Source organism: Neolamprologus multifasciatus, chromosome 17 (assembly GCF_963576455.1).
Source record: "Neolamprologus multifasciatus chromosome 17, fNeoMul1.2, whole genome shotgun sequence".
Classification (NCBI taxonomy): Eukaryota; Metazoa; Chordata; class Actinopteri; order Cichliformes; family Cichlidae; genus Neolamprologus; species Neolamprologus multifasciatus.
The window spans coordinates 37,557,423-37,576,356 of record NC_140455.1 but is presented as its reverse complement, the minus strand read 5'-3'; the positions used below and the strand labels follow the sequence as shown (position 1 = coordinate 37,576,356).

At 41.7% G+C, this 18,934-nt stretch overlaps 1 protein-coding gene across 5 annotated transcripts in view; it reads right to left on the bottom strand.

Moving 5' to 3' along the window:
* fcho1 (FCH and mu domain containing endocytic adaptor 1) overlaps positions 1–18,934 on the bottom strand; it is a 75,513-nt gene that overhangs the window by 33,119 nt on the left and 23,460 nt on the right. For 4 of the 5 annotated variants that reach the window (XM_085138540.1, XM_085138539.1, XM_085138543.1 and 1 more), the window contains exon 3: positions 5,145–5,236. In XM_085138540.1, coding sequence (XP_084994666.1) covers positions 5,145–5,236 — 92 coding nt within the window. Of the gene's footprint in view, positions 1–5,144; positions 5,237–6,160; positions 6,427–18,934 lie in introns of those variants that run through there. The other variant, XM_085138542.1, reaches the window with a different exon arrangement.

Sequence of the window (18,934 nt, the reverse complement as noted above, 5' to 3'; positions counted from 1 at the left end):
CATGAACAGGACATGTGGCTAGACTAATTTTATATCTCATCCACATATGCATGTATGCTGCGCACCTTTTCTTAGCCTTCCTGTTATCCTAATAGCATGACAAGAAGACTAATGATGCGCAAACCCCCTGAAATGTAAATTAATCGAAATACCCTTTAGACCGATAAACCAAATGCACTCCAGTAGCGCTTCCTCACAACGCCATTGCATCAGCTAATGGCCTCATATGTTATGCTCTCCATCTAGAGCTTACTTTGGCCCAGACGCCGGGCATCTGCCTCCTGAGTCAGAGTCTGTGAGATAAAGATTAATTTTCATCGGTGTTGGGTAACTGTTACAAGGAGCCACATTTAAATGATGAATAGATGTTTACAAGGTTGGCCATAAAACTTTAATAACCATCTGTGGACCCTGAAGGGACAGCAGAGGAACATCGATCCAAATATCCCGAGAACAGAGGAACCTGCTGCAGCTGAGTCGTAAACAAACAGACTTATCGTTGCTCTTTGTCTCGTGCAGAGTTTGAATCATTCTGACAAGTTATTTCTTATATCTTAAATTAAACTGACCTTTTTAGGCATTTGATTATCCTAAAGGATCCAGTTCTATTCTGTGGGAGGCCAAAGACGAGGCTTGATTTGTGGTAACAGGTTAAATGTTTGATGTTTTAGGAGTTTCAGAAGTGGTTTATTTTAATGGAATCTCACATTAGTGCTCCTTGTGAACATCTGTATATCTTTGGATACTAAACTGCACCTATTAAAAATTCATGGGAATAAAGATGACCAATTATTTTATCCCAGAGTGAAGTTATCACGGCACACCCATAAATGACACCTGCAGGAGCTGCTCAGTCATGGAAGCTCCCAGTGCACAGACTGTGTGCTGACGTTACTGCCAGACGAAGTTTGGAGCGTTGGAGACTTTGACACACTGTGTGCCTCGGCGCTCTGTGACTTCCTGTGGTTTCTATTTGCTTCCTCGTTGTAATAACACAACTTACAGCTTATTGTGGAATATCAAAGAGGGAAGAAACTTCACGGGCTGCCATCCTATTACAATCCCACAGTAAGTGAGCTTTTTAGAATGAGCCATTATTTCACCAGTGTTTGTAAAGACAGACTGCGTGGCTGAGTGCTTCATTCACCAATAACACGTCCGGCCCAACACTGTCATGTGGTGTGCTGGATGTGGTCAATGCCTTTAGTGTAACTGCTATTTGGGAAAAACTGGGACTTTGTATGTCGTTGTCGTTGTCGTTGTCGTCGTATGTCGTTGTCGTCGTATGTCGTTGTCGTTGTATGTCATTGTATGTCGTTGTCGTATGTCGTTGTCGTATGTCGTTGTCGTCGTATGTCGTTGTCGTCGTATGTCGTTGTCGTCGTATGTCGTTGTCGTCGTATGTCGTTGTCGTCGTATGTCGTTGTATGTCGTTGTCGTATGTCGTTGTCGTATGTCGTTGTCGTATGTCGTTGTCGTATGTCGTCGTTGTCGTCGTATGTCGTTGTCGTCGTCGTATGTCGTTGTCGTCGTATGTCGTTGTCGTATGTCGTTGTCGTCGTATGTCGTCGTATGTCGTTGTCGTCGTAGTATGTCGTCGTATGTCGTCGTATGTCGTTGTCGTCGTAGTATGTCGTCGTATGTCGTTGTCGTCGTATGTCGTTGTATGTCGTTGTCGTCGTATGTCGTTGTCGTCGTATGTCGTTGTCGTAGTCGTCTGTCGTTGTCGTCGTATGTCGTTGTCGTTGTATGTCATTGTATGTCGTTGTCGTTGTATGTCGTTGTCGTTGTATGTCGTTGTCGTATGTCATTGTCGTATGTCGTATGTCGTATGTCGTTGTCGTATGTCGTTGTATGTCATTGTATGTCGTTGTTGTTGTATGTCGTATGTTGTTGTCGTATGTCGTTGTCGTTGTATGTTGTTGTTGTGTGAATGTTTATTTAATACAGTGTCTGTAGTACATCCACCAACTATAATCCAAATACTTTTTATTTCCAGGAAGAGATTCTCACACTGGTGGAAACGGTGAATCTAACTTAAAGTTTCTCAGTACATAATTCCATAATAAATGAGCACTGTGATGTTTAGTAACTAATTAGCTCATTGAATGATATATTTAAAGGCTGTTCTCTGCTACATTTTATTTAGACAACCGTCGTCTATCCTCAGACTCCAAGCTCTAGCCAATCAGATTGTCTTCCTTAAAGTAAACACAATACTATGCAGAGAATGCAGAAACCCTGATAGTGTGGCTGAAGAGTTGTTCTGGTACTTTAACCGAGTGTTTCATGGACTCTCTTATATCAAAATGACCTTTCGGGAAAGTGGCGAGAGAGAACGATCGAGAAAATTTATCAGGGCAATTGCCTCGCCTCCATCCTGCAGGATCACACACGGTTTCACCCACAGCGCTATTTCATTTCCTGACTGCTGATTTGTTGTCTGCTGCTTTCCAAGCAGATAAGTGAATTTCCCCTGTGAGGAATGTGCACAGCGCTCTGAATCAATGTCAGGATTATATCGCTGGTCTGACAGTGTGCTCTGTACGCGTTAGCATCCAGCTGTGAGAGCACAAACTCCTCATTACTCCCCTCAGTGTGCTAACTGCAAATCAAAAATGAGTTGACAGAGGATTTGACGTTACACACTATCAACTTAGTTTTGTGTCAGTGTGCAAATGTCCTGTTTTTACATCGCAGACACGATGGCACAACCAGCTATTACTGATTCGTAGATGGCTCGTGCTGATTTTGCTAAGAAAAATAACAACTAGATTTAATCTGACTGATTTATTTAAGTTTGCAAACCATTTAAAAAGGTCCCAAAGACGTGCATTGTGTCTACATGCGTAGTAACTGATTAATAAAGTGGTAAACATGTACACAAGGAAAATATGTTGTACCGCAGAGCTCAATTTAATTTTATTAATACAGCACCAAATCACAACAACAGTTGCTTCAAGGTGCTTTATATTGTAAGGTAGACCCTACAATAATAGATACAGAGAAAACCCAACAATCATATGACCACCTATGAGCAGCACTTTGGCGACAGTGGGAAGAAAAAAGTCCCTTTTAACAGGAAGAAACCTCCAGCAGAACCAGGCTCAGGGATGGGCGGGGGGAGGGGCTCAGGGAGGGGCAGAGTAGAGGTAAATAAGATAATCTGATTGGTCTTTCATTCTAACATAACCTTGTTTGTCTTTTAATTATTAATCAGCCTTTATCTACTTTGTTGCAGTATCGGGATAAAAGGAAACTGTATCTCGTGTCCAACGGCCTTGCTGTGATGCAAGATTATCCCAAATCAACTAAATGCAGAACATCCTGACTCACACCTGACTCTCCAAACGTGTTTATCTGCAGCCTCTCTATGAATCTGTAAATCGATGAGATTGCTGGTTGAAGGAAAATCCCGCTGTGTCAGCGCTGGGGGAGTTAGGTGAGGAAGCTGAGCAGGTGTACACAGCAGGTGACTTCAGGTGTGCCTCACTAGTAGAAGCACTCTGGTTTATGTGAGGGTGCTCGATTGAGTGTACAAGGAGAAGGCCACATTACATTAAGTGACTTTCTATGTATTTAATGGACAATAACCTGATGAATTTGAACATGCACACCACAGGGAGGTAAAAACTGTCACAGTTAGGTGTAAATATATACATCTGGATACATTTTTACCTGTTTCCTTAAACACATTCCAATTATTGTTGTACAATAGACGTGTACAAGATGTCTAGACTCTCAGCTTTCATTTGAGGGCACCCACACTCAACATGTGCCACCCTCTTTTTAAAGGGACCAGAAGTAATTGGACAATTGACTCAAAGGCCATTTCATGGGCAGGTGTGGGGAATTCCTTTATTATGTCACTGTTGATTAAGGAAATCGATCACCTGGAGTTAATCTGAGGTGTGGTTCTTGCATTTGAAAGATTTAGCGCTGCTGAACTCCGTAACGCAAAAAGACTCGGTGTCCACGGAAGATAACGGTGGTGGATGATCGCAGAATTATTTCTTTTAACAACAGCCAACCAAGTAGTAACACTCTCCTATCGATATCCAGGTCTACCACAAAGAGAAGACTGCATGACAGTAAATAAGAAGGTTCACTGCAAGGTGCAAGCCACTCTGAGGTGTTCAGAGACAGACTGTCTGCTCAAATACAGTCAAACTGGTTGGGCGGTGTTTCTTAACACAGATCCTGAGGAGTTTATTAAAGCAAAGAAGAGGAATATTCTTGAACGGCCAAGTCAGTCACCTGATCTTAACCCAGTTCAGCGTGGATTTTACTTGTTGAAGACTAAACTTCAGACACAAACAAACAGCAACTGAAAGCTGCTGCAGTAAAGGCCGAGCAGGAGGAAACCCATCATCTGGTGATGTTCATAAGTTCAAGACCAGGCCGTCAACGCCAGCAAAGGGTTTTCAACCAAGTATTAGAAATTAACGATTAGTCTTATTAAAAGATTGTGTTAAAACGTTTTATTTCGTCACATTTTTAAGCAAACTTTTGTCCAAACTCAATGAATTAAAGCTGAAAGTCTGCACTGAGTTGTTTCATTTAAAACGTATTGTGGTAACGTGCAGAACCAAAATGAGAAGAAAGTCATCTCTGTCCAAATATTTATGGACCTGACTGTATAGATGGCTCCATGTCCGATCCAACTGCGTCGTGCAGTTTTGCTCTGTTCGTCGGATTATGATAGAAAAAAGTTCAGAACTGCAGCGTGCAGTGTGTCACCTGCTGTGGCGAGCTATGATGCTTTGATACGACCAAAGATGAAACCGATCAGTGGGCACATGTGTCTGTACTGCAGGGATCACAGAGGTCATCCACATACAGTGATCAGACCTGAGTGCTTAAGAAACAGGCACTTCAAACGAAGCACAATAGTGAGGTCAGAGGTCAAAGCACAGACAGACTTGACACGATCTGCAGACAGGACTTTGAAACAGGATGAATCTGAACACCTTGTTATACTGAGAGATGAGATCAGAATGCTTTTTTGTATTTTCCAGTATTTCTTCCAACTTGGCACAATCTTTATATCCACGTACGTAGTAAAGAACGGTGGATTTTCCACCCAAATCTTATCACTTGCACCACCTCCCACACAGATATTCACAAATACACACAAACCTTACCTCTCTCGGACAAACTCGGCGAGTTCCTTGGTTGCCAGCTGGCCATGTTTCATGTTGTGGTAGAGCACATCAAAGCCAGCATTCTTCTCCCCCTGCCGAAAATAACACACAGACACACACGTCTGTTAGCAGTAAGTCGAGAAACAGCAAACCAACATGGCAAAGGTAGCAAAAGCGATGTCAGTCGGGGCCTCAGAATCAAGTTCGCTCGAGTTTGAGACATTTTTCTCCTGATAGTCTGCTGTAAACACCCGAGACACTCAAAGGTTCAGGGTGAAAGTAAAAATGAAACCAGCTTCTACCATCTGGATAAAAAGAAATTATTAAAAGAAGTTAATGAATCTTGTACGTACGGGCATGACGGGTAAATCGTAGGGGTGCAACGATACACAAAATTCACTGTTCATGCTTTTTTAATTGGTCATTTATTAAAATTATAAATATATATTTTAACTCAAATGTACAGTTTTTAAATTTAATGTTGCTGAAACAGTATTATTATTAAAGTAATAAAAAAATAAATCTGATCAAGAAATCCCTCATCTTTGGAAAAGAGAGTTTATTACAGAGAAATGGCTCTTTCCAAAATAAAAGCTATACTATACGCTTCTTCTGGGCTATATTCTCAGCAGCATATTAAACATATCAGGTCCCCATAAGGAGAATCATGTGCTAACGGCTGTCTAAATGACTCGGGTAAAGTTTGTAGCATGCGTGCTTGTTGTTTTTGTCTGCTTCCACTTGTCTTTGCACGAGGATGATGTCAGAGTAAATGTGCAGTCATATTCGTTGTGTTCCCACTAGTGCTGTCAGCGTTAATCTCGTTGAAATGACGTTAACGCCACAACACGGCACATCTCCGTTAACGAGCTACCGAGGATCGCCCCGTGCATGGGGCTGGACTACGTCAACACGTTAAAGAGCTAATGCGCTAACACACTAGTTCCCACCCATGTAATTGAGCATTGCGTGGCACATCCGACATACTGTTTTACTTTTGTCCACGACGCGCTTACCTTCAGGGTCATACTTCACATGAAGACCAAAATAGTTCCAAAGGCCAGATCTGAATGAGGGTGGGGGAGGTTCAATTTGCCATGTTGCAACGAGCTTAGCTTCTGTCTTGCTAGCTTGCGCTACCCTCAGTGGATCTGCGCTCGACAGAGCAGCCTAGGCGGAGTAGTCGAACGCAGATCCACTGAGCTCTCAACACAGACAGCATCGTCAGAAGAAAAGTTGATAAAATAAATTAAAAATTTTTGTATTGTTCGATACATATGCGTACCAACCGAAAGCACTGTATGAACGGTTCAACATCGATACGAGTATCGCTCTAACCCTAATTAATCGCTCACCTTCTATAAGCCAGTCCTGCATGTTACACACGCGTGACCTTCAGTTATAGAAAAGCTATTCGAGCATTCGAGATTCCAAAGGCGGCAAAAATCATTTAACATATGGCCACAAATATTACTCATTTCTTTTGTTCTCCCTCAAAACACCACAGCGATCGGTCATCAGTGCACAAGGGAACTCAACACTTCACAAAAAGACCTTTTGCATGTTTAATGTTTCCTTTTGATATCCCCGAAACACGAGCGTCTCTCTGATGCACTTTTTAAGCCGTTTTACCGCTCGACAGTCTTCATATTGTCATATCACAGCATTTTAGCGTTTGAACAGCACAACTTAAAGTTAAACGTAACCACAGCATCTGTGTGCAGAAGCTCGTCTGACTCAGTCCATCATACTCACAGGTTGTTGCCCGTAAAACAACAAAAGTGATCAATCGTGTGAAAACCTCTCAGTTTGTTATCATGTGAATCCTGTAGGAGGATCAGTGATTCTTGTGAGTTGCAGGTCGACAGACAGTTGAGTTAATAAACAAATTTATTGACATTAATTATGAATGAATAACTAATGTGCTTTATCGGTAGTGTTCAGAGTGTTCCATAAGCACATGTAGCACACGACACTCACACTGTGACCGTCTGTAAGCTTCAGCGGTTTAAAACCAGCCGTCCCTCACGGGCCCCTGCAGTTACCGACTCTTCTCTCACTGCTGTTTTCTTTCGTTGTGACTTTGTTCTGATCGCTGACAGTTTTATTTTTATTTATACCCTGCAGCATCGCACAGCATCAAATAATTTATACTGAATACACTGTGCCACTCATTTCGTGAATATCATTACATGCAGCCTTCAGAAAACATTTTTGCAAATGAATTCATCAAAATAATTTAATTTTCTTTCAAAGACTGCTTTTTTTTCTTTTGTTATTATTCCCTACGAGTTGGAAAGCATGTTTGTGTAGCGCACCTTCAGACGTTGCTGTATAAGCATCAGTACCAGTCCTCTTCAGGTACTCCAAAAGCAGCCTGACCAGCTGAGACACTCTAAATGTTAGACTATCACACAATCAAAGGACCCACACTCTTCACCTCTCTCTCTATTATTTGGCATTAGTTCAAACATGAGCTGTGATAACCGAACAGATGCTTCGTGCTGATACTCCAGGATCAACTACGCCACGTGTCGGGCTGCGAGCGGCTGCTGCTCCTCTGTGGAGCATAAAGCTCAGGACCAACATGACTCAGTGTTGTGTGAGAGAAACACAAACAAACACAGAACTGGATTGTTGGTGAGATCAGTCGCACACCTTATGGCTCAGCAGATTTAGCACAGTCCCCATCACCGCTGTAATTTCGCAAACCTCCCTCCGATTACATCTATGTAATCTGGATGAGAGCCCGACTGAGGCAGAGGCAGATTGCATCTTCAGCCTCACCACATTTTTCAGTCAGCAGACAGCAGGGTTGTGTGTGCAAGCAGAAACGCTGACAGCTGCTTCGCAGGACCTAAAAATATCGCGCTGGGGAACAGACCACTTCCCAGGTACCAGGGGAACGGCTGGGATGCCAAGGAAGGGTCATCAGTAAATCACGCGCACGCACAAACCAGACGTGAAGAAGCAGGACAAGGAAAAAACAGCTGAGAATGATCTCAGACGAGGTGCTGGCATCTGTCAGAAAACACACAACAAAGTCAGCTTCTCAGACGCTCACGTCCCCTGAGCTTTATTTTTATGATAGCCATAAAAGAGACACACGCACTCATTTTCATATCTTGTGGGGACATCTCATTGACATAAAGCTTTCCCCAGCTGCTGACCCTAAACCCAACATAACCCAACTGTAACCCTGACACTAAAACCACATTTTGAGTTTCAAAAATACCTTCAAACTTGTGGGCACCAGGATTTTGGTCCCTACGAGTAAAGTAAACTTCTACACACACTTAAAGCAGCTATACAGGTGTCGCTGAATTTTGACAACATTTATGAGTCACTGCTTTCGCAAAGGGATCAAAACAAGATCAGATCTGGATGAAAAAGTCAATCAGTTAATAAAGAAGAAAAAATCAAGCTTTGTGAAGTCTCACAGATCAAACATGAAGATTAGAGAAACTCATTTGCAGCTTAATCTACAGAATAATCAGAGGAGCCGCAATCAGTTTAACTTTTGATCCTGTGTCTGACATAAGCAAAGATTAGGTTCCCCCATAGGTTCGTATGGGTACATCTGTGAGTACATTCACTAACATGATGTTTTATCTTACTCTTAATTTATCTGTGTAGGTTCTCAGACATCCAGGTCAAGCGACTAGACTTCATAAAGTTTCTTTAAGACGTTTCACCTCTCAGCCGAGAAGCTTCTCGGTCGCTTTTCTTCCCAGCTCCTTAGATTAACCCTAATGTTAGCTTCTAAGTGCAAACCCACAAGACAATTTTAATTTTAAGATTTTAAGCCCAATATTCAACTCTTTAGAGCAGCAGTCTCCAACCTTTTTTGCGCCACGGACCGGTTTATGCCCGACAATATTTTCACGGACCGGCCTTTAAGGTGTCGCGGATAAATACAACAAAATAAAACTAGTACCGGTACCGAAAAAAAGAAGATTTATTCATAACACACGTGAAAAGACCCAGGAAAACCGAGTAAACGATAAAAACGATAACAAAATAACGCTGAAAACCGATAAAAACCCTGAAAACTATACATTTCACACCTGAGCCTCAACTCTCGCGGCCCGGTACCAAACGACTCACGGAGGCCCGGGGGTTGGGGACCGCTGCTTTAGAAAGCTCTTTAAAACCAGTTTCAGTTTATGGTTTGGATGAACTAACCTGTTTTGCTTTTAGAAATAAAACTAGTGCAAGATACAATTTTAAAACAAATAAATAAATAAAGATAAGACTTGACTGGTTACATTATCCTGACATAAAGACTCAGTCCTTTAACTTCACATAAAGTGGTTTCGTTGAGCACATGATGAAACACCTACATCCTGTTTTCTGTCCTTCGTAACTTCAGATCCGTGTTTTTACCAAACGGCGAGTTGGACTAATGTTATGCAGGAATCGTTCCTTCCTTGCAGAAACTTTACACGTGCCACAGAAAGGTGAGCTGCCAGTTTACACACACACACACACACACACACACACACCAGTACTGGCAGGCTAGTCTCTCAGTTGCATGCAAATAGAGCTTCCCCACAGTCTGCTATGGGGCCTTATAAGGTGAGCACCGTGTATGATTATGATCACAGTCCTTAAGAACATTTGAATATGTGAGAAGCGAGTCTGAGCAAACTGTTAGGAGCGATACAAACTTTATTACAACAGCTTATTGCTCGGCACATTGACTTGTCTGTATTTACCTTCTCTAAGGCTCAAATATTTACTCATGTTCCCGTTTAGCCGACAACTCGGCGATCGCAGAACAAGTCGACAAAGACGAGGTCGTTTCTCAGTGACAAGTTTCACGCCACTGAAGGTCACTTTGGAAGCAAGCACTGAACGGACCAGAAAGAAACCATTTCTTTCAGTTTTTGCATGTTCAGTTAGTTCAACACGACGACTTTCAGGAGCAGCTGTGTGACTCTGCTGCTCTCAGCACCGCGGCAACGTTTCACCTCAGGTTTGCTTTACAAACCACTTTTTCCAAATCTGCTTCATTCTCTGGTCTTTTTTTGTCGTCTTGCAGTTTTCACATTAGATGGAAGAGACTCATTGTTGATGTCAGGAAATAAAAGGCTCTCCCGCCAGCAGGGCTGTCAGACAGTTTCAGCTTTGTCCATCATCTCTTCAGGGGACGACGGCCTAAAAACTAGAATATTCAGATCATGTGTCCTCAGCTGCAGCAGATCATGTGGATGAACTGGGTCGTTACTGATTATATGAAATGCTGATGATTGAGAAAACTGTACGCCATAAGAAAATCTTTAAATATAAACTGTTTTAGATCTCCCGTGGAAAAACCCCCCAAAGAAAATAATGCTAATATTAGACACATCCGCATGAATTCAAAGCCTGATAAAGCTCATTCCTTTGTGCTGAAAGCCAAGTTGTACCACCACCAATTCTATTTAAAAACACATCATAACATGTTTGTTATGGGCTCTGCGGTTCTTTTCCAGTCAATCCCACAAACAATTTTCAGCAACGAGTAAAAACCCACCAGAGATCCGAATGTTATCGGCAGCTGAAAATAGATCCCACTGCACAAGTTTAGTGATTCATTTATTCATCTTCACTTCAGCATGAGTTCAGAATGAAAGGGGCGAGTGCAGATCAGGTTGAGAAGAACATCATGGTTTTTGGTGCTTTCCTGCTTTGATTCATTGGCTGTAACTAAACTACTGTATAGAATAAAAACAATAAATATGCAGGTTAGCAATAAGTATTCCTTAAAGCCTTCATGCCTGATATATGCGAACCCCCCTCTCTTCTCACCTCTCGCTGATCTCTTTTTCATCAATTAAGCTGACCGCTTTGGTCATGCATGATGGAGCCATTACCATGACAATGAGGAGCGGAAAGAAAGGAGACGAGGGAGGGTTTCAAATCTGTATGTGGCCAAGTTTCTCATGAAGATACAGACTTAGCGGGATACCAAGGTTAGTAGGAGAAATGCTCAGATTTGTTAACAGGGAGGGTGGTGCAGGGAAGACTAATCTAAAAGTGGTTTAAAATCAAGCGTGCTGATGAGTGTACTGACTAGGGATGGGTATCGTTTAGGTTTTATCCGATACCGGTGCCAAACCGGTACTTTTGAAACGGTGCCGGTGCTTAAACGGTGCTCAAACCGGCGCTTAAAGAATGGAGAACACAAAATTGGTCCAAAAACCTCTCATGTTCAGCTGTTTTTTTGTAAAAAGATAACAATGTTAGCCTTTTCTGCAGCTATGGGGCAGATATGGTATCACTCTTGGCTGGAAGCAGCTTAAACAATGGAAAAAAACACAAACTTTGTCCAAAAACCTCTCATGTTTAACTGTTTTCCACTTTTTCTTTGGTCATTTTAGCCTTTTTGTCCAGGGTGAAGGGAGTATCTGCCATCAAACAAGAAGACAGATGCATGTAGCTATGATGGTGTTTGCTAGTTCACCTTACATGCATTAATGTAATAACGTGGTTAGCCTACTCAACGTAAATTACACAGAACAACATCATCATCCTCATCATTTCTGCTACACTGGCAGGGCTAGGGGCCAGGACTCTCCTCTTCGGGTTTTTGGGGATGTTGCTAACTCCGGGTCGATAACAGGCACCACACCCGCAGTAGATGTGCTCGGTGTGAGGTCTCGCAGCAAGCTATCAAATACGACGCATTTCTCGGCTTTTAAAAAAACGCTATGCGTCGCCAGGTGTTTCATCAGATTTGAGGTGTTACCTCCTTTGACAGTATCACAGTATCAGCTTAAAGCACTTGTTGCAGCTGCTGAGTTTGCATCTTTTGCTGTGAAGTACAGCCAGACTTTGACCGGTTTGCTTTGGGCATTTTTAATCTGTAGCTCTGCTCTAAAAGAACGTACGTACCTGGACCCGCCTACTATCCTCGGAAACGTAAAATGATTGGCTAGAATCTAAAGTGCATCACAGCTCAGGAAAAAAAAAAAAGCACCAAAATAAAGCACCGAAATGTGCGCTGCTTTTCAGTCTGGTTACTACCGTTTATGGCAGGATACCGGTACCCATCCCTAGTACTGACTATCACTGATGATCACTGGCAGTTTTGGGAGCCAACATACGAGAGAGGCTCACAGTGTTTGCTGTGAACTGCATGAGAGTGAGAAGAAGAGAAGTTCAGTCTTTTCACGGCACACTCAGAGGCTGCATGAAGCTTTCCCGTGAGGTCACTTTCATCGAAATGGCAACAATGTTTAGAGTTCAGAATTTAGTGTTACATTGTATCATCTCAAACGAACACAACATGTTCATAAGGATATAAACAGGATGTAAGAATAACGTGGCTCACATGACCTAAAAATGCTGTTCCCTGTTAAAACAGACATAAAACAAAACTTTAGTGTGAAACAGGGCGAGATTTTAGTCTAGCAAATCCCCAGAGTTTAACCGACACTGAAATAACTGAACTTATAAGCCTGCTGTTTCAGACAGTATATTAGGTTTTTATCTTAGTCATCATTTCAGTGTAATGTCGGTTTCTGTGTGTGAGAGAGAGCATGTATTCATATCTTTGTGGGGACCCAAAATTGGAATGCTACTATACTTGTGGGGACCAAAGTCCAGGTCCCCACGAGTTTGAAGGCATTTGTGAGACTCAAAATGTGGTTTTAGTGTCAGGGTTACAACTGGGTTGTTAAGGGTTAGGGAGAGCAATATGATTGCAATTAGATGTCCCCATAAGATATGAATACCCAACGTGTGTGTGTGTGTTTAAACTGCTCTCCCTTGATTCTAATTAGACACATCTTCAGACTTCTTCCAGGCATTTATGAAACTAATTACAGACAGTGAAGTGACTCTGTGGTGGCGTCTGTCATTTTTTACAGTGTTGTATGTTGGAGCAGCAGTTTATCAGCAGCTGAGAGGAAGAGGTTGGACAAACTCATGAGGAAGGCCAGCTCTGTTCTGGGATGCACCCTGGACCCAGTGCAGGTGGTGGGAGACAGAAGGACTCTGGCCAAAATAACATCTCTGATGGACAGTCTCCCAGCACATGCATGTAGATGTTGCTGCAGAGCTGCTTCAGTGACAGACTGCTGCATCCTGATGCATGAAGGAGCGTTTCTGCAGGTCCTTCCTCCCTGCAGCTGTCAGACTGTACAATCACAACTGCTCCCAACAAACAGATGTTTACATCAATGCTGTAACTGCAATAAGTTAATCAACCAATTCGCACTACAACCTGGTTTGCTTCTTACCTGTAGTTATTTTTACTTAATTTAATAACTGTACAGTTCTCTCTGTTTATAGTAACCATTGTCCTTAATGTAAATATGTAAGAAAAATTGTGTATGTTTCTGTTCTGTTTACTGTTTGTTTGTATATTTGTCTTTTTGGCTGCTGTTACAACCAAATTTCCCCTTGTGGGACAATTAAAGGATTCTTCTATTCTATTCTATTCTATTCTATTCTATTCTATTCTGAACCTGGGCTGAGCTGCACTCTGCACTGCACGGTCGTCTTCACAGCTGCTTCTATAACAAATACAAACGTATTCCTGTGCATCTCAACTGTTTAACCTGTGCTGCTGATTGGCAAATGACAGAAAGGGTAAAAGATTATATGGTGCCCTACACAGACGAGCCAAAGACAGCTTGAGGCATTAGCGAGAAATCCTCTGCTTTCACCTGACTTGGTTGGTGGTTTTAGAAACGTCACATTAATTCAGAAATATTCTGCTTTTTAGAATCGGCAGCAGGTTTTACCTGTTAGGACTATTTGTGCTACTCGCAGCACACAAAAGGACCAGAGTGAGACACAAAAGGACTCCCAGTAACTGCATTTGTAGATTTCTCTTTTCCCCCCAAGAATTTAAGCATACTGAGGAGAAGCGCTCGGCTCAGGCTTTCTGATGTAATGTTCCCTTTTCTGACAACATCTAGAGCTGTGCCTTTAGCTCTGCCTGATATATATGACTGTGCAGTCAGACAGATGGATCCAGTGTGAGCATATTCCTGCTCTTTAACACATTGTGTTGTATCGTTTCATCAATAGTAAGAAACAAGCAGAAACAAACGACACACAGTAGCACCAGGAACACACCTCTAAAAATCCCAAACAGTCTAAAGCAGGGAAGTCAAACTTATTTCACAGACACAAACGCTCCTTTCTGTTACTGCAAAGAAGTTTAACTCCAGAAACAGAAATGCAATTTCAATATATCTCAGTTTGTCTACATGATAAAGACATAAAATAGTAATTAATTAAAATAAATGTTAAAAAATATTTTCTTTTTTTTTTTATTATCTCTTTTATTGGGACAGCTGTTGAACATAACAATAGTTTGCCTTTTTACACTTTCTTTGCTGTCACATTTTAAGTTATAATTGAAAAATAAAGAAGACAGAAAAAGAAGAGAAAAGAAAAAACTAGGGTTAGGAGGCAGCAGGACAGGTAGGTTTACGTAGTACTCAGGGTTGTAACATCATATACAAAAATCACACCTCATATGCTTAACATAAAAATATTTTCTATTCTAAATTGTGAAAAAAGTAACTTTCTGGTGTTTAACTATTTCGATTTGACTCGTTTACTTAGGTGTTGTATGAATGGCTGTCGTGGTTTATCAGCAGGAAAATAAAGTTAAATGTCTAAACTTTATAACTGCTATTCAGAGGGCCAGATTGGAGTCTTTGGCAGGCCAATTCTGGCCCCGGGCCTCATGTTTCACACCGCTGGTCTACAGCACGATGTATGAAGGCCGCAGCGATACTGCACGTCTTAAGCTCTTCATATCCAGCCTCGCCCAGCACCCACAGGAAGACGTGTTGGTTTAAACTGCATTTGTACAGAATAAATTTCTTCTGCTGGTTTTAGAGATCCAGTGTTATTTGTCTGCAATAAGGCAAAGCAGCTATTTCCAGTCATCACAGATCAGTTTTATTATGTTGTAGCAGTTTTCACAAGTCACGAGTAAAACATAATTTAAACGTGACAGGTCAGCACACAGTGATGCACTGAACTGTCCTGCACTGACGGGCTGCTGTTGACAGTAGCTGTAAACTTTTACAACCTTGCGTCAGACTCTATCACGGAGCCAGTTGATTGGCCGGTCTGTCAGAGCTGCTGCGACTTTCGCTGACTCACAGAAACTTTCTGCTGACCGAGCAGGTTGAGCGGCGTGAACGCTCCCACAGCAGAGAGGTGTCAATAACGTCAGCAGCAGGTAGCTGCAGCAGTATCAGCAGAGGCTCATCATCGCAGACGCAGTCGAGTAGGACGGTTTGAGCAAATTCACGTCTTTAAGCGCGTCTTTTTATTTTGCCTGCTGATTTTCTCATGTCATCTACACATAGATACATGAACTATTTATTTAACTGTTAACCAACACAAACTATGCAGTCAGTTCACGAGGAACGCGAATATTTGGAGATTACTGCCATGCACGTTGTATGCCATAAAACAGATTTAACGAGTCTCATATTGATCGGTCTTGGCTCTTATTCTAACCTGGCACAGAGCGTTTTTTAAAATGAACAACTGAGCAAGGAGGAGAGGAGGTGGCAGGGAGAAGAGGAGCAGGGATGAAATGAGAGGAGGAGGGAAAACCCTGAAAGCAGGAAGGTTTTCTCAGTGTGTTCACAGATCTTCACCACACAAGAAACCCACATGACTCAAAGTGATGGCAGCAACACTGGCATCATTAAACTGAGACGCAGGCAATAATAAAAGTGCAGCGTTTCTGTGCAAACAGACATATCTGCAGGCAAAGGAGGAGGCATTTTTAAGAGACGACAGCAGACAATGCCGTCCTTTATACTGTACAGAGCTGCACCGCTCACCGAGCTTTAAAGGTTTCTTTGATGCAGTTCTTCTAAATTCCCCTGGTAAGCACACACTGGCCTTCTGAGATCTACACAGCACTGCAGCGAATATTATTAAAGAAGCTGATACAGGTCAGCTTAGTAATGAATTCAGATTATGTGGCTATTTTCTAAAATACAGTCCCGATAAAAAGTTTATGACCAGTTCAAAAATGTTACTTTGCATGGTTGGATCTTAACAAGGTTCCAAGTCGAGCTCCAACATGCAGCAAGAAGAAATGGGAGTGAGACAAAACATGTTTTTGAGCAATTTATTGAAAACAACTGTTAAACTGAAACAGGCTGATCTAAAGTTTAGGACCAGTTGCCTTTAAAAGGCCAAATCTGTGCAAAAATGTGGATTCATTGTCCTTTCCTGTCAGGTCGTCACACTGTCGACGTTCTGATGGCAAAGGCAAAAAAACTTTTTGAACATGGTCGTGTTTTTGAACTGCATAAGCAGCGTGCCATCGCTGCTGAGGTGCACCGTGAGGTGTTTCAGGAGGTGCAGGAGCGTCCCTCGTCTGTGGGCCCTCGTCTGTGTGGTAACCACTAGGGGTGGGGGAAAAAATCGATACTGTGTAGCATGGTGATATTTTGTTTGCTAATAATGTATCGATACAGGGACAGCAGAAATCGATATTTTGTTACAAAAAAGGTTTTTGTGCTCTGACTTCAGAGCATGTTGATCCTTTTTCTGAGCAAGAATCCTGACATTCCTTCACTGTCCAAATGTGTTTAACTTGTTTTTGGCAGCAATAAACATGACAGTTTACTTATTTTAATTTAAGACATGTTTTATTTTAATTAAGTTTAAAACTTTTTTATTTAATGTAAAATTATATTTTGTTTTAATTTACTTTCAAATTCTTCAGTTGCTGAAGGGGCTGCATAGTTTTCATAAACTGCATAGTTCAGAATAGCTATAATTGTACCAGATGGTTGATTCAGTTAAGTTGGACTAGACTGTAATACAAACCGTTCAGTTTGTCAACAATCAAACTGAAATGAGAGAAAGACTGAGTGTGAGACTTTGATATTAGAGAAAATGAATATTGATAAAGTTTACCTTTATGTACAGAATCTGAATATCGCAAAATATTTTAAAAAATTGCAATAATATCGTATCGTGCGTTAAGTATTGCAATAATATCGTATCGTGAGTTGTATGGTGATTCCCACCTCTAGTAACCACTGGGTTTTTTAACAGGACAACGCTACAGTACAAAGGGACTTCTTCCAGGAGAATAACATCACTCTTTTGGACCATCCTGCATCCCTGATCTAAATCCAACAGAGAACCTTTGGGGAAGTTACAAAAATGGACGACAGTTCGAGACAGTCGATCGCTTCGTGGAGAAATGCTCCCTCTCACCTCGTGGAAACACTTGCATCAAGGATGAAGTGATCAACAATAACGGTGGAGCGACTCATTACTGAGTTCATGTTTGGTTTATGTTTTTGTTTTTAGATGTGGTCCTGAACTGTTGATCAGCTGTAGAACAGCCTGTATCAGTCTAAGCGTTGTTGTCAACGAATCGCACGCTCAAAGAAATGTTTTGTCTCCCGTTTCTTCTTGTTGAAGCTCCACTTGGAACCTTGTTAACATCCAACCGTGCAAAATAAGATTTTTCGCCATTTTTCAAGTGGTCTGAAACTTTTTATTGGGACTGTAAAATGATGCTAAATGGTGCAACTTTGTAGGTGATGGCATCAAATCAAATGTAATATTTAGTTTATAAACTGAGAACAGACTAGATTGAGTTTGTGCTGCGTCAGGACTGTGAGGCGCAGACGCAAAAAATATATGTAACCTTCACGGTCACTGCGATTTGAAACCTGTCGATTTATCCTTAAGATATCAAACTCACAAACTTGCCTGTCGGGGTGACGACAACAGCCCATATTTTACATCATCATTTAAAAACAAACTGTAAAGCTTACTCAGTTAATCCATATTAGAAAATATACTTTGTTAAATATTAAATTATTTGAATTAGATCAAAAGGAAAGAACAACAACAAACCATATGAAATTCTTAATTGGGAAGATTTAATGGCGACGTATTCTGCCCAAATTTAAGCTCCATATTTTGCTTTATTTTTGGACTCCAGTGAAGTAGCTCTGCATGATTCGCAGTTCCAAGTAATCCTTATTTATCGTCCTTATTCTGGGCCTTTGAGGAGCCGCTCAGTTCATCCACTGAAATAAACTATTTTAGCTTCTCTACCTTCGAGGCAAAGGGAGAACCAAGAGAATAAAAACTGTCTCAATCCTCTGACACACTCGCAAAGTGATGACATCTGAGAGCCAGCAAACGAAATCAAAGCAAACTGACGAAATATTTTATATTCTATATACCTCGATGATTATTTCTAAGTGCGATTACGTTTCCTGGAACGATGGAGCGTGACGAATCCTTACAGAGAAACAAATTCTGTTCCCAAGACTTAGCAGCGCCTTAATTTGCTAAGGATGCACTTAATTACAGCCGGTATGCTTCCTCCTGCGGACCATAAGCGCAGCTTTCATTCAGTTAATGGGAAAGGACAGAGCGCTATGAGGAGGCTTTGTGAGGGGCTGTGAATGTTCTTGAGCCAAACAAGCCGAGGCTCTGTGTGTAGCTCGTCCTCGAGTGGCTGTGCTGCCTAATTAACTAGAGAGTGGTTTGTATTTCAAAGCCGTTCGGCTCTGAAAGCAGGCTGAATGGGAAATATGTATAGACACGAGTACGTCGCCTCATTTGTTCTTTAGATTTTGCTTTTCTACTTGCCTGCCTGTAAATCTGCAGTTATTTGTTCAGCACAAACACACAAAGACAATCGACAGCTCATATTCACCAGTAAAGAAAACACGAAAGCAAAACAACACCACAGCTATGAGACTGAGAGACGAGCAGTGTTGCCAACTCCTCAGTAAGGAAAATCGCTATTGGTTGTCCTAGAAGTCGCTAAAACT